At 42.5% G+C, this 16987-nt stretch overlaps 1 protein-coding gene across 1 annotated transcript in view; it reads right to left on the minus strand.

Annotated features, from left to right (window-relative positions):
• Positions 1–16987, minus strand: part of LOC139300098 (voltage-dependent T-type calcium channel subunit alpha-1H-like) — a 38813-nt gene that overhangs the window by 15266 nt on the left and 6560 nt on the right. Inside the window, exons 3-16 of the mRNA XM_070923089.1 lie at positions 13926–14019; positions 13563–13696; positions 13092–13189; positions 11796–11955; positions 9277–9589; positions 9081–9173; positions 8399–8975; positions 5904–6280; positions 4137–4288; positions 3433–3618; positions 3035–3152; positions 2382–2537; positions 1551–1638; positions 600–790 (exon numbers count right to left, since the gene is read on the minus strand). Coding sequence (XP_070779190.1) covers positions 600–790; positions 1551–1638; positions 2382–2537; positions 3035–3152; positions 3433–3618; positions 4137–4288; positions 5904–6280; positions 8399–8975; positions 9081–9173; positions 9277–9589; positions 11796–11955; positions 13092–13189; positions 13563–13696; positions 13926–14019 — 2737 coding nt within the window. The remainder of the gene's footprint in view (positions 1–599; positions 791–1550; positions 1639–2381; positions 2538–3034; positions 3153–3432; positions 3619–4136; positions 4289–5903; positions 6281–8398; positions 8976–9080; positions 9174–9276; positions 9590–11795; positions 11956–13091; positions 13190–13562; positions 13697–13925; positions 14020–16987) is intronic.

A 16987-nucleotide genomic window follows, 5' to 3' on the forward strand; every position in this document is an offset into this window, starting at 1 on the left:
CTAGGGCATGGTTGGCATTATCATAGCTAACGTTTTTAGAATGTCTTACCTCAGCTGGAAACATGTCATCAGTTGCTAGCTAGGTCTGCTCATCAAATCGCCCAATGTGATGGTAACCTGGCATTGACCTCAAACCTAAGCTATCGATGAAAGGAGGGCTCAACTGATCAACAGCTACTGGTAGTAATGCGCCAAGGAAAGAAAGCAATGTCAGCCAAAGCAAAGCAAAAGGCCTGTAAGAAGATTGCCGAAACAACAAAATAATATTTGGCTTTACCCACGATGGGTTTTGTTGAGAAACACTGAATGTAAACAAACAAAACTCTGTATGGTACCTTTAATGGAAGATAATTAAGATGTTATTTTTTCTAATTTATATTATACAACTGTTTTTATTGAAGGTTTTTAACTTGTGCAAAACAAACACAACTCCCCAGATTTTGAAATTGATCTTTATCAAGCACAGCTCAGCCTGGGTTTACCTCCTTTTTATTATATTATAACATTCCCAGTTTGCGTACTTCTGTAAATCAACTTTATTACTGATAGTTAACGTGCTGATAATATACTGTAGGTAAAAGCGTGTTTCCAAGGCTCACCGGTGACCTCGGCTCAAGGCTGTTGATGTCCACGGAAGCGCCACTCGCACGACGTGACTGGCTGGAGTTTATGGTGGGCGTGGCTGCAGTGTGTGTGATGACCGGCAGAGGAGGAGGAGGAGGGTGGGGCATGGAGGCTTTTGGGTTCAGGAGACCATTGGGGCTCAGCATCATGGCCTGGATCTTAAGCTCTGCACACACAAACAGACACAAACATTTTTGTTAAAAGATAATTCCTGTTTCTTAAAACTTATTCTGGCCATCGTTTGTTTCAGTTATGATCAGGGCCGTAGCTACCAATGAAGAAACAGAGGTCACGTCCACAGTATTTTTTTTGTTTTGTTGGGAATTTGAGGACCTGAATACATATTATAATTTAAGGATAAACATGATGAAATTTTAAACAGCAGATACCATTTTTTTGACATTGCCAAGAATGTTTTTTTTAAATACATTAATAAATAGAAAAGTTTAACAATTGATAGTATTTATCCCTGGCAGAATAGATAACAATGATAGAAAACTGCCCTTAGATCTCCATATAGAGATACTCTGGGACATTCAGCTGTTTTTAAATGAGTAAAGAATTTTACAAAAATGAATTGAATAAAACATTTTACAGATTTATTGGGTTCCTTCAAAATTATCTGAGGGTGGAAGGAGCTGCTCGGCCATATGAGCTCTAAAAGGGAAAACAAAGTGTGACATACAACATCATCAATTTGGTAGGTCAAAGTTGAACTAAGAAGCTGTAAATTGTGATTGAAGTTTAGAGAGTTTGAATAATTAGTTTTCTCTTCGAAACAACTTTTGGTTAACTTGAATGTTTGTTTAAAACCTGTATGATCAAGTGACTGGTTGTGTTTCTTTTAACTGGGTGAGTACACCTTTAAGGTGATTGTAGTTGAGTGTATCTAGTGTGTGTTGATGTGTTGATGTAAGAGTTTGTACCTGCGGCATACAGCTCTCTCAACTTCTCCTCATCCTCGTAAGAGAGCGATTGTCTCTCGTCATCAGTCTCAGATCTGTTGGCATCACCCTAAACACACACAGCATTGGGATCACCACTATCATCATAATCTTCATCATCATCACTTCTCACTGTTTGTTGACTGTTGTAAAAGTGAAAAATAGAGGGATAGACTGAGAAACAAAGAGGCAGACGGGCAGAGGGGATCTCCAGTGTTCTCTAGTTGAGTTATGTGCATGGCTTTGGCAGCTATCTCCTGTAGTCATGCCAATAAAGCTTTACTGAATTTAATTAAAATTCACGCCAGAAAGATGGAGGCAGACGGCTTTGGCAAAGGGTATCTGCATGTGTGTGTGTGTGTGTGTGTGTGTGTGTGTGTGTGTGTGTGTGATAGAGAGAGAGAGAGAGAGAGAGAGCAAGTGTTCTCTGATGCTGGAGATAAAAGATGAAAACTAAACAACAAAAGCTCACCAGCTGTGAATGGCAGGCGATATCAAACACATCCCTACCCCGGAGAGTATTGTGTGTGTGCATGTGTGTGTCAGCGAGCAAGAAAGATAGAGAGAAGGGGGGAAAGAAAGAGAGAGAGAGAGAGAGAGAGAGAGTAAGGGAGGGCAACTGAGAAAGAAAGAGAAAAGAGAGTGATGGGTAAAGAGAGAGGAGGGTAGAAACCAAAACCACACAGGCAGGATGGTACAGATTATTCTCTTGTAGGCAGCTTTGGTATCATCAGCACAACAGAGCTCAATTAGTCTCGTTCTCTCTGCCTGATTCTCTAAGCAGCTCAAATAAAACTGCATCTTTGCCCTTACTTCAGCTTGAAAGCCCTCAACCAAAATGGCCACAAGCAAGTTGAAGAGGACGTAGTTGCCAAAGGTCATGAGGGCTACAAAATAGAGGGCAGCCAGCGGCGAGGTGGAGGCCATCCCGTTATAGAGCACCGCATTCCAGTCCTCCTGGGTGAGGATCTGTAGATGGGAAGAGATGTGGAGAGGCGGTGGAAAACACCATCAAACACAAAATGGAGCAGAAATTCAACCTGCATTGCTAGTAGCATAATAGGAAGAATAATAACAGCGGATTCCCCCTTTAATATCTCATTGTCAGTTGAACAGTAATGATGCTCATCAGTGTTAAATGATCTCCTGTGGAGTGCGTGTTTCATAACTCTTCCTCCCCCTCCTGCCCAGCGGGAGAGTTTTTATATTTTGTTGAAAAGTCGAGCGTGAGCACTCCCAAATTGGAGCAAATGAAATAATGGAGATGATCATCAGATCTACTACTGGTGACAGCAGCAGCTGCAGTTTGAATGTCATCCCAATTAATTATAAAATTCCATTTAACTGTTATTCATCGACAGGGAAATTCCTCTCAATTAAATATTGTCGATGTATTTGTGTGCTCGTACACATCTGTACGTTTGTATTTGTGTGGGAGCAAGAGCATGTTGGTGTGTTTGTCTAACCTGAAACACAGTGACAATTGCCCAGAGCAGAGAGTCAAAGTTTTTTCTGTCAGGTAAAGTGTCTCCACTGTCTTGTCGTAAACCGAATTTACAGCCGAACAGATGCATCCCCAAGATACTGCAACACACAGACAAACACACACACACAAAACAATGAGAAATACATTACTTTCATTACATGCTAATTTAATATGGATATTGTGTAACAACATATAGCAATGCTGCCTGTAAGAATAATTGTGTTTGTGTAAAAAGATAATACATGTAAACACTGAAACAGAGTAAGAAAAGGTCAGTAAAAATGATTGGGATTTTTGTGAGGTATAATCAGTATAAATAAAGCTACGAAAAAGCTGAGAAAACAGTTTGTAACGTCTTCAGAGAAAGAAAGAAAATACCTGAATATGAATATAAAGAGCATCAGCAACATGCAGAACGTGGCCACATTGTCCATGGTCTTCATCAGCACCACCAGCTGCCTCCTCAGGGCAGGAAGGAACCGAACCAGCTTCAAAACTCTCAGCAGGCGGAAGGTACGCAGCACTGACAAGCCTCCCTCTGCCTCACCCACAATCTCCCACACACTAAAACACACAGCGCCGACAAGCAGATTAAAAACACAAAGCTAAATCCACATTAAAGCAACCAAAGAATCAATATGTACTTAACCTCAGCTGTAACTCTTTTGAAGTCAGCATTAGTATCACTCAAAAAAAGACCTGCTTCCAGGTAGGGAAAGTGCTACATTACTTTCCCTGTGACGTGTGGCAACTGAAAAGAGGAAATGGGCCAATGCTGTTTACAATTTACCAGCCAATAAAGACGGGTGCGAGCAATGGGCACTGGCACAGTAAACAAGCAAAGCCTTCAAGCACAGATGCATAATTTAGCTTGTAGTACTACATAATGGAGTGAATACAGGCCCCCTGGACTAAGAGTGCAACCACATGGCTTCACTGCCAGAACCAGCTTCCCTGTGACAGTTTGGGAGCTGCAGTGCTGACTCCCTATGAGGATTTTCCAGTCACAAGACGAATATCTAATAACAAAATTCCCATTTTGGGGTTAACTTACAGACCCCTGCCCCCCCCCAGAGCCCCACCTGATGATGACAATGACGCTGTCAAAGCCGTTGTAGGGGTTCTTGATGTAGCCAAAGAGCCCGAGAGCCAGGACCTTCAGCAGCATCTCGAGACTGAACAGACTCGTGAACACCATGTTACTGATCTCCAAAATGTCTGTCAGCTCCTGCGGCTGAAGAGGCGCAGTGTTTGTGGAGAGAAAAAGGGGGAGAGATTGATGTATAGATACTGGACAGGCACAGAGAAAATGGAACAAATAAACAGAGACAGACAGACTGGCAGCGAGGAGCGCACGAGAGTCGACATGCTAGGAATTTCTAAAATGCTACTCAAGGCTACAGTGTAGGTTTATGTGGATAAAAGTCTTAGATATTGAGAGAGAAGCTGCCTCAGGATGTGATGCAGGTGGGTTTTTACTCATAATCCTTTGGAGTAGAATGAGTGAATGCACTCTTATTTTTAATGTTATTGATATCACTCAAACAGGGGCTTAGGGTCGTGGAGGCATTGCAAGAGGGTCACACGTGAGTGGAAGGAATACATTTTGGAGCACATCTAAAGTAGAGTTAATGTGATTCATGTGTATAGCGAGGCTATCGAGATTGATTCAGACTGCAAAAAGTACAAGATGGCCAGATTTTTGACAAGGAAGGAAAGACAAAACAGTGGTGCTCATCAAACAAACATGTAAGTCAAAAGTAGTTAAGAAAACATAACAACAAAAAAATCTTGCAAGTAATAAGTAGTCTATTGTCCACATATCCAAAGCATAATATATCTCTGTTTTCAAATAAAAACTATGGTTTCAAAACACATAAAAGAGCTATACAATGGCATTGGGTGACATTTCTTCATTACAGTGAATACAAACATTGTGGTTTATTTCTCAGAGCTCGTCAAACCAACAAAGCAGAGCAAACAAGTAACTGTGTCTCTGAGCATGCTCAGTGACATCTGCAACACAGCAACACAGCAACTCTCCAGAGAAAAAAAACAACTCTCTGAGGCGTTTCACACTGAACTGCACTGGTCACGTTCACTGAAATGAGGGAATGTCGCCTGATGAAACTGTATGGCTCTTTACTTGTACTAAATAGTTTTCAGATGACAATAGATTTCTATGGCAAAGAGAAAAAAAAGCTAAATCAGGCTTTGGCAACGTATTCATATATACATTTTCATTGTTGGTTTTGGTCTCTTCAGAAGATTTGTTGATAATAGAAAAAGGATAAAATAGGACTGGCCTTATCCTTAAATATTAGTCATTCAAGAACTTAAGGCCATCCAGATCTGTCATATTGTTCAGGAAATGGGCCAAATCCAATCTTCCCCAGTCCCCCACAGTCTACCCTTGCCTTTCAGCCAATCACAATGTCAGATCTGTCCTCCTCCTCCTCCTCACTCCTCCATTCGCTCTTGCTTGCTTCACTCACTCTGCCCCGTCTCCACACCGCTCACTCTCTCTCCTGTCCCAGGGTCACGCTTTAATTAACACTTCAGGTCTTATGAGTTTCTCCATCTCCTGATACATGCTAGCACACACCCACACACAGCCACACACAGCCAGACACGCACACACACACATACACACTTCGTGATCCCATATGCTTGGTGCTGCTGTAAGTGTTGATTGGAGGGTAAGTTCATTGACTCACCACACACAGTGATTAGCACATCCATTTTCAATCAAACTGTAGTCACATACAATCGGCAAGAGGAGCGCAAGAAGCCATGCACATGCACACACAAACGTGCAGCCTCTTACACTAACACACACACAAACATACCTGTTCGTGGTACTCTATGCCCATCGACAATGTGTTAATAAGGATGGCAATCATGATTCCTCTGTTGAAGTATCTGCTGCCAACGATGAGATCTAGTTTAATTCGGAGTCCCGCCCAGCAACGCTCGCACAGCCTTTTCTTTGGCCCAGACACCTGTGTATCACCGCGGCATGGGCTGCTACAATGGCATGGGCTGTTACTATGACACGGGCTGTTGCCATGGCATGAGTTGCTGTACCCATGATGCCGGTCCTCAGTCTGCACATTAACATTTTCGCTGTCACTAAGTTGGTTGTAGTAGATGCAGTACGGGCATACTGAGGACTCTCCTGGGACTTCACCTGGCAACGGTAACGCAGGATGCCCAGCGCCCCCACCTGCACAGAAAGAGGGGGGGGGGGGGTGATGTAGGCCACAAAAATTATGCATGCACAAGGGCACAGTAAATAGTTGGTTCTGTATGTTGCACTTGTGTAGACTTTCTGTCATTCAATATATTCTCTGCTCGGTAAAGGAGAGCACCTTCATTTCATTTCTGGGAGACAAAATTCAATAACATGGAAGCTACTGTGCAGTTGGGATGCTTTTGTGCAGAGGGGGAGTTCTTTTATTAGAACAGGGATGTGTGTGTCTGTGTGTGTGTGTGTGTGTGTGTGTGTGTTGGGGGGGAGGGGCATGGAGTGAAGCGGGAGTAAGATTTCAGCGGAATTCATTAGCAAGCAGCTCGGGAGGAATGCTCCGATGACATAACAACAAACACTAATCTAGCACGAGCAGTTCACTTGTCATCACAATTGCAACAAATTCATGTTTCACTGGAGACTGATATAGTAAATCCAATCTAGCCGTTCTGTGGTGTGTGTCTATAGATAATGTGGGCTGCAAGGAAACTTTCGGCAGGCAGACTTGCTGAAAACGGCTCTGCACTACATACGCAAAAAAACACACACCAGAGCTGTGGTTTTCAGCGTTTTGACCCAGGATCCCTCGTGCATGTAACTGCATACTGAATAGTTTCTGCTCAGTTTCTGGTCTATGGGATGTGTCCCAGCTACAATTAGAATTTCTTACTGAATTGTATTAAAACTCAATATGTCTTTTCTCTGTTACTTAACAGATTTTACACATCAAGTTCAGTTTACTCATCATGGGGAGCACTACTCCCGATGTATGTCGTCTAAGACTGGAGGAGCTTACTTAAGTTTTAAAGTTTTTAATGGAAAGCCTACATTAGCAACTGGGTGTATGGAGTTTGCAAGACCTTTTGTGGTTTTGGAGCATGAACCATACAAGGGATTAAAAGTGTAGATATCTTGGCTGCTTTTATTTTGACCATCCATTTTCATGTTTCTCTGAAAAGAACCCCCCACTTTTGTAAAAGTGCAATTTTATGGAGTACTCCTTCAAGCCCCTCACATCTGGGAAATACATTAAAATCACCTTAAAATCCTCAAGGACCCAGTGGAAGCCATTTTTGACAGTTTTCAGTATTTTCTAACTTCTTAAGTCAAAAAAATGTGTGTGGTTTATCCAGTAACTTGGCATTGTCTCTGGCAAGACATGCTGCAGTTGTATCAAAATGTATTTTTATAATGAACTCCCCATGTGGCAACTGCGCATCGTTCCACAGCACAATAAAAGCACAAGTAAAAGATTTTCAGTGTCGTTCATCACATGTAATGCAAAGAATGTTGTGGCAGAATATCTTCAATATCCAGTTGAATGTCATTTTCATAAATGTTCACATGATAATTCAGAGAATCAAGCATGTTATGCTGCACAGAGGAGGAGATCTGGACAAAAAGTTAGGTCAGAGAGAGATGTTTTGGATCAATTGTCTGGAGACGCCTCAACTTGAATAAGGAGTTTGATTTGAGGTTATACTATGGTGTTGCGAGGTATGACAGTATTTGCCTGATGTTTTTCATACATCATATCCCTTATTCTCCATCTTGCCATGGGACTATAATACCCAGAGTGTGGTCTTATGTAAGGGATATACAGATGCACAGTGCTCTTGCATTCAGTTTGCCTTGTAGGCCTGATCAAGGTCTATGACTGAAAGCTTGTCAATGTGTTAAATAAATTGTGCAGACTGTGAAGGAGTGCAGGAAGCTCTTCTTCTTTCTTATAATGCTTTGAGCACCGAAAGCAAAATTAAATTCACTTCCACCGTATCAGAGAAGTCTGGAAGAAGTCTGTGATCTGCATGTCTAAATGCTACTGAAGGTAAGTGGTAAAATATGTTCTTTTGTAATTTGGGTGAACTGACTCTCAAAGATTATTTCTTTCAAGAAATAAAGCAAAGTTACCCAAATCACTCTGACACAAACACAAACAGAGGCACATTAAAGCTTTGTTGACATCAGGGGGTGCCAGTGCTGGTCTTTGCCAAGGGCCTCCAAATCTGAGCTTCCATCCCTGAAAGGCCCAAGTTGACAAGCTATGGCCTTGAGAGCACTCACACACACACACACACACTCCTTCGTTCTCACCATGCTCCACCACCAGCTGCGGCAGTCTGTTGATGGTCTCCGTGGCAACCAGACTCTTCTGGTACCGGCCCTTTGCATCCAGGTGACTGAAGAGTGGCGATATGAAGGGATAATTAAACCCATTCCCTCCATTACTGACAGCAGGCTCAGACTGAGGGTGATGATGCTGGTGATGATGCTGGTGATGATGATAAAGCTGATGAAGGTGTGACAGGTCATTGGGAGCGTGGCCTGAGTGCCGGTGGGCAAGTCCGTTCATTTCCCCAACTCCGCCCCCTCTGGCAGCTCCACTGAGTCTGTCTTTCTGGCACACACACACACAGTGAAAGTGCGTGCGTGTCTGCGCGTAGTAGCGGGACAGCCGCCGCCACGCCTTGCGGCCCAGGTGCGCCACGTAGCGGATGATTTCCTCGTAGCAGCTTCCTGGTTGGCTGTCGCTGGCCAGTGTGGAAGCTGATTGGTGGAGCTGACGGGCGCGCTGCTCTGATTTCATTAAGGCATGTTCTCTCTGCTTCGTTTCAGAAAACTGGGTTGCTATGACAACCAGGCACAGGTTGATCATGAAGAAGGAGCCCACCTGGTTATGACAACACAAACGTTTTCACTGTTGTGACACACAGTATAGTACATGTCGTCTAGCTGTTACACAAGCAACAATTTATGGGTGTGTGTGTGTACTTACAATGATGAGGAAGATGAAGTAGATGAAGTTGTAGAAAGAATGTGCATCCATAACGTAGTACATGATGTCGACCCAGCCTTCTAGTGTAATTACCTGTATGAACCAGAGAAATCATAGTAAAGTGTGGTGTGTAGTGTGCACATCATTCACTGATTAAAGATCAGTATCCCTGTATATGAACCCTTTGAACATTTACCTGAAAAATGGCGATCCATGCATATCCAATGTTATCAAAGTTAATAGCTCCTTTGTGTGGGTTTATTTCCCCAGCCCGACACTCATTGTAATACTGGTACCAGTTTACACATGACACTGGCTCATCTACTTTAAGTCCTATCTCTGGACGGGCCTCCTCAGCACCCAGGAAGCAGGAAGTCCCGGCTACACGGCGGCGAGGCACATCAGTGCACCGAAGCATCCCGTTCTCTCTTTCCATTGAGCAGATGAAGGGGTGGTCATCGGTGCCATCTGGCCGATAGTAGCCACTCAGGAAGGAAATGTTATATCTCCTGAGGAAGAAGGGCAGAAGGTGGATGAAAAAACATTTTATTTTATTACATTTTTAGGCATGTATAAAAATGATTAACTAATATACAGTAATTAAATCTAATAGAGGAAACAAACACAACTGTATGCTTCCTTATTGTCAACAAATCCCAAGAAAAGACCAAACCAACAATTCTTTAGACTGTTTTTGATTCCACCTCTCTGCTGTCTGTGGCACTTCGCCCCCAGCCGATCCCTTATGAAGATGTAAATCTTTAAAAATGGGTCACAAAAATATAAATGTAGTTTTATTCTTACAAAAAGAGCTGGACACTGTGTTTTTATTACTCAGACAGGAGTAAATATTGCATTTGTTGGGGACTATTTTCAGCCACGGACTAATAGACATCCGATGTGCTAGTGGGTGCTTACAACAACAGTATGTATGTGAGATTGATTCGAAATAAACTACATTGCCCATGTTCATTTAAATGAAGAACAGAACACCCAGTGCAACGGTGTGGCTCACTAATGTGTTTTTAATCGTTTTTTGACAACAATGGAGCTCTATGGCACAGAGGAATAAGCTGTATCAGACTTTGGCTACACAAATAATAATTGTTAGTGGAATCAATTCATTGTTGGTTTTGGTCCTTTCATGGGATTTGTTGACAATAACAAAAATGTAGAATATCGCTAGCCTTATGCTTTAAACCGCCAAAACAAAAAAGTGGGTCTAAAATACAAACAGTAAGTTTCTGGACAAATTCAGGTAAAGTTCGGACAATTTGTAGGGAGATAAATCATTTTAGCAACCTTTTGTTTGTACAAAAGGTCTGTTTACTGGAAAAAAACAAAGACAGTATGAAATACACAAGGGGGAAATGAGGAAACAAAGAGAAATACAGATGAAGGGAAAGGAAGAAGAAAGAGTGAGGATGCAGAGGAGAGATAAGCAATCAATCATCTGTGGTGTAGAGAGGGGTCACAGAGGAGCGGTGCTCCCTCACTTCTTATTAGGAAAGGTCATTTTGTTTATGAAGCAGAAAAGAAATCCAATTGCCAAAATAAAATCTAGTGAAGGATTAGTTTTTAGTGAAAATGAATAGGCTACTGTACAGCAGGCTAATGTGACCACAAGCCACTAATAATATGATAATACCTTTCCTGTTTCCTGATACAGATGTATGTTAGAAATACAATCACTACTCCTGGCTCTGTGATAAAGTTAAAATAATAAAAAAAAGTTTTTGTCAGTGGTGATGCTTCTGTTTTTGTCTGACATAACACTGTCTTAAATTACAATCACTTCTTAAAAAAAGGCTTTTATTTATATCAGCCAAAGCTACAATATTCCAGTTCTACAATGTTTTATTTGTTTTTTACTGTTTGCATATAACTTTATTGTATTTTGTTTTATTTTATTCACTGTACTGTTATTTGCTGTATTATATTATATACATTTGGTTGGGCAAATATTATTGTTTCATTTAATTTTTCTTTTGTAAAGCACTTTGTAACATTGTTTTGTAGCTGCTACATAAATAAAGGGTTATTATCATTCGTAAGTATTCAGTTACAGTATGAACTGTCATCATCATCATCATTATTAAACTACTATTATTACTTGTTTCTGACTACTCCAAATAGTACAACAGTATAAAGGATGTTTTGATGCACCCCTATCTCTTCATAAACCACCATACCACTGTCAGGGATTATTATCTAATCGGGATGGTTGAGCAGATGTAAGGCCAGGAGGTGAATGTGATGTTATCTGATGTTATGTGATATTATATGGCCGTGTTTGTGAACATGTGAGCGAGAGTGAGAGTGATGGTGTAACAGTGTCAGTTAGACAGTGATCGAGTATGACATGAAGGATCATGTAGGAGAGAACAGGAGTGACAATGAAAGTCTGAAGGTTTGTGCTGAAACAGAGTCCCTGAATAACGACACACAAAATTCACTTAGCCCTCTTAATCCCTTGAATTGTGATCTCTAATGCTGGAGGTTCCAGCAGGAAACACATTTACACATTTACTTCCTCCCAGACGGAGCTGATAAGAGAACAAACAAGATCAGACTATGATATTGATCCCCTCTTAGAAATAAATAGCTGGGTGATAGAAGCTAATCAGTTATGAGCAAACTTTTGAGACAGGGTTCAGAGTAATGAGGCCAGTGCATCCCTTGTTGTGACACCTGTCGGTAACTATAGTAACTCACATCTTGACATCCTCTCCCATGAAACAGCGGTTCCTCAGTAGCCCCGCCCACAGCTGCACGCCAACGATGCCGAAGATGAAGAAGACAAAGAAGCACAGTGCCAGCACGTTGCCCAGCATGGGAAGTGTGTCTAGGAGGAGGGTCACCAGGATACGCATACCTACCAACACACACAAACACACACACATACAGCACAAACACCATAGGCAACTGCGCACTAGACAGGCGAAGATCTGCATGTAAACTTTAGCAAATGTCAGTCACAGGAGGTGTTGGCCAGACAGAATAAATGAGAAGAATTAATGTATTCTGCACAAAACTGGAGCACTGTAATTAATTGAATGGCAAATAATTAGAGTTCAAGCACTGATAATTGGCCTCCACTCAACTCTGCTGAAGAGCTCAGATACAAAATCTTCCTCCTTACTGCTTCTTGTCTTGGCTACTTCAAACATACTCTCCAGTTTCACAAGAACTCGGTCTGAGCTGTGCCAAGGTCACAGAGTGTAGTAAAAAATAAAGGTTGGCTGGCCAGTTTGTGCACAGAGCTGTAAAGAACAACACGAGCATCACAATGATTTCCATGACTTTGTTCACTGTGTCCTGATTTGTTTACACATGCGTCCATCAAAAGGAAAGCTGCAGCTGTAAAGAAATGAAGTGGAATTTACTGTGCAGCCAGCGACTACAAGGACAGAGACACATTTTTCATTGTCTTGGCTGTGACTAATGAGGTTGCTGACTTTCAGCTGAGTGTGTTTCCACATCAGATGAACAGTGTAGCATCTCATCTTATACATGGTCCACCAATTACACGGGGCAAAGAGTTGATTGGACAAGTTAACATAACCTGAAAGAAGTCTTGCACAGTCATCATACATATTTTGTTCAGTCAGTGACTTCTGCGGTCATCTTCACTTATTGCTTGATTCAGGGGCTTTTTGTCGTCAATCTGGTTTTCAGCAAGTCAAACACACGATGAGTTAGACTGTTGTCAGGTCAGCGACTTGTCCAGTCAAGAACGTTATGATGTTACGCTTGACCATAAAAATCTCCTTAGTTGCCTCTCTCTTCTCTCTTTACAATCCGGCTGCATTGTCCTAAAGTCAGGAGAGCCCCATACTGTTCACACAAATTGGATGCGAACACACAAGTCAGCACTTTAACCTCACAGTCACTGTTTAATTTAAAATCCAATGTGCTTGAGCACAGAGCCAAAACAATGAAAGACAATTAAAAAAATTGTCCTAAAACTTCCTGAGTGCAGTGTGTGTTGGAGGAAGGAGAAAAACTCACTGGGAACTCTGTTGATGGCTCGCAGTGGGCGGAGAACCCGGACGGTCCTGATAGCTGATAGGCTGACGTTGTGTCCATCAAGCGAGTACTCCAGCATTCTGCGGAGAGGGAAAGCCACCGCTGTGTCACTGGCATCCTGATCAGCCTGACCTTGGCAAACCCTCAATGTCTACAGGGAATCCAGCAGAACGCAGTGCACTGTCTCTGGGATACATAGCCTTTTAACTACCAATCACTGAGGTCTCTGTCTCTCAGGACCGAATGATGCCATTGTCATTCTACGGAGCTGTCACACACACACACATACACACACCACGCGCACACACACACGCTTGACATTTAACTGGCATTAAACAAGTGTCTAAGCTTTACACAAAACACACACATACACACACACTTTTGGCTCATATTTAATGTCAGATGCGCGTGTGTACGTGTGCATGCGGGTGTGTGCGTCTGTCAAAAACTCACCCCACTATAACAATGAAGAAGTCCAATCTGTTCCATGTGTCGCCTAGGTAACCACTCTGACCTATGACCCCAAGAGCCACCATCTTCATCAGCATTTCCCCAGCAAAAAACACAAAGATCCCATCATCCAGAGCCTGTGCGCACACACGCACACACACACACACACACACACACAAACCCAGAGGATTAGTGTAAACTGATTAAGTGGGAAAAAAATTAAAGCAAAAACTTTTCAGACCCTTGATAATAAAGTCTCAGAGCTCAACATAATTAGTTTGTAATTTCAGATTGTGTGTATGTGAGTGTGTGAATGTGTGTGTGTGTGTGTGTGTGTGTGTCTGTGTGTGTGTGTGTGTGCTTTACCTGCAGCAGGAAGGGGGTGTGGTCACAGGGCTGGAACATCCCTAGAGTCACACAGTTCAGCAGGATGGCCAAAATGCTCACACGCTCAAACCATGTGACACAAGGTTAAGGATCAACACCGTGGAAGAGTTTGAACATTGATTACAAAAACAATATTCAATATTAGCATATTTCATCAAGCTGTGCTTGTAAATTAAATTCAATAGGTTGATTGACAGGAGTCGGTGTTGGTTATGTTGGTGAGCAGTAAACCCAAATCCAAGCTGTCAACGCACCATCAGAAACCAATAGGTGATAGTATCTAGAGTCTATCTATGGAGTTGACAGAGTGTTAAGAATCAATTAATGGAATTACAAATGGGTGAAAACCGACATAAAGTGTCTTAGTAAGGTGTTGGGTCATCACAAGCTGCCAGAATGTTTTGTCATAGAGTCTCAGGAACTCTACTGAAGTGATAAACACCATTTCCTCAGTTGGTGTTTTGATGATGCTGTTGGAGAGCACTGTCTATCACCCAATATCTATAACTGCTTATCCTTAGAAGTGGGGTACACCCTGGACAGATCGGCAGTCAATCACAAGGCTGACACATAGAGACAGACAACCATTGACGCTCACAGTCACACCTGCAGTCAATTAACCTAACCTACATGTCTTTGGATTGTGGGCCCACGCAGGCACAAGGAGAACATGCATAAACTCCACACAGAAAGGCAGCCGGTGGGTTCAAACCCACTGCACTGCACTGCACTCCAAAATCTCCCACTGAGATCTGGTGACTGTGACAATCGGATGTGATTCATATAGTTTTCATTCTCATCAAAATATTCAGTGACCCCTCGTGTCCTGTGTGGAGTTATCTGCATTCATTATGTTTCTCCATTCATTTATTCAGGTTTTTCCTTTGTCACCAATCTGTGTCTAGCCAATGGTAATGTCTGTAGCAACCCTGAGGAAATCCTGAGGAGACTGACTGGTAGATGTTAAAGGTCCAGCCATGTCTATCTTGCAGTGCACAAAACATTACCAGACTGAACTTAAGACTCTGTAAGATCTGTCTGAGCATGCACACACAACTCCATGTGTGAATTTTATGCCTCACGGCTTGTAAAATCAAATTTGAAAGCGCCGAACTGAATGCACTAACCTAAGATGCAATTTCTATATGGGTAGAAACTTGCAAGAATAAGCTTAAATGTATCAGCTTTAATTTACAAGCACAACTTCTGACAAGGCATTTTGACATGTTTAATATTCACAACTACAAAAGAAAGACAGCTACCATGAAACAGTCTGCAAGACATTTGAAGTCAGTTTAAGTGTAAACTTGCGTAGGGTGTGTGCTTGTGCATCTGTGTTGCTTGCTAGCTGTCAAACTGGAAGAAGGAGTGCGGCTCAGAAGTGAAAAGCAGGGAGGTTTAAAAGGGAAAATAGTCTGAAGTAGAAAGTTAAAGGAAAGATTGTGTTGGCTTCATACAAACACGCACACACTCACATTTGAGCAGAAATGTGAAAACTGCTGAATGGATGACAGGGATGTATTCAAGAGCCAAGGACGCATACATAACAAAGCCTGGAGAATGCACATTGACACATAGACATAGATACATGTGCACACACACACACACACACGCTCACACACAAAGTCCCCTGCCCGGACACTTTGCTCTCGAGAGGGCGAAAAAATTAATGAGAGTACAATCCTTTATCACCCTTGAGACAGAGAGAGAGAGAGAGAGGGAGAGAGAGGGTAATCCAGTGTCCTCCCTTTGCTGTGGTTGCCATGGGAACCCCCATCTCACCGTGGGAACTGACTTCTGAGTTTCACAATCCGCTTGCATCCTGTCTGGACTGGAACACAATTAATACAAACACACACACACATAAACACACTCACACACAAAATAGAAAATGACGTCCTTCAGTCCTTCAATACCTGCTGAGGCATCGTTCATTTCCTCAATGCTGAGGAGGGTCGTCTTAATCCTGCTCCATCTGTATAAATTACAGCAGCTTAAATAACCCTGTTGTCCATAGAACACACACTCACACACGCACATAGACACACGCACGCATAGTTAAACAAGGGACGGGGCAGGGTCAAGGTGTGAGTGATGGATGAGATGGGAGTATTTCCACGGTTGGTCCATCATTCAACATCAGTGATGAAACACGGTGGGAACGTCCTCTCCTCCGTCTCTCTGTTTCACTCTCTCCATTGCTTTTCCTTTATCCCCTCTCACACTCAACCTTTCTCTCTATCATCTCTCATTTTCCTCTACAGCCTTTCCCCCCTCTCTTTGGCCCAATTATTTTTCTCTTCTCCGCGGTCCTCCTGTTCTCTGTCTGTCCCTCTGCCTTTATATAGTGCGGTATAATTTCCCATCTTCATTCCATATAATTTCTCGCATATCTTTTTTTGCCTCTCTCATCCTCTCTTTTCTCTCCGGACTGCTTTTGTTCACTGCTCTCCCTGGCTGTTTCTACCATCTCCACATATGACTGCCCTTGGGTAGAGCTTTAGTCTCTCTGTCAGAAACCTGAGTCTCAGCCAACAGATAAACTACAACTACACTTAATAATTAACATTGTTAGAGAGATGGAGAGACTGACGGGGTGAGAGATAGATATAGATACAGTAGGGGAGGCAAGAAACCAGGGTAATTAGAGAAGGGGTTAAGAAAAATGGCTAGATGCTTCAGAAAAAACAAGCACAGTTGAACAGCGGGATGAGAGAGGTTAAGACCCTGACAATTCTTTTAAATGTAAACAACTGAAAATGTTACGTGGCCTCCATGCTTTGCCTTCTCTCCCTAATTGCATCATCCTCTCATCTTCCTCCCTCTCTGAGAATCACCACCTCCCCCATCCTCCTCCTCCTCCTCATCATCTCCCATGCTCTCCCCCTCTTGAACTCTCTCTCTCCTCGAGTGCCAACACAGGTAATAAAGGTCAGGCAGACATTATAAATCAAATCAGATCACATCACCCTGATCTTTCTGGCATCATCCTCCACCCTTGGTTGGCATACACATGCTAAGGCTGCAGCGTGTGGGAACGT

The sequence above is a fragment of the Enoplosus armatus genome, chromosome 2 (genome assembly GCF_043641665.1).
Source record: "Enoplosus armatus isolate fEnoArm2 chromosome 2, fEnoArm2.hap1, whole genome shotgun sequence".
Classification (NCBI taxonomy): Eukaryota; Metazoa; Chordata; class Actinopteri; order Centrarchiformes; family Enoplosidae; genus Enoplosus; species Enoplosus armatus.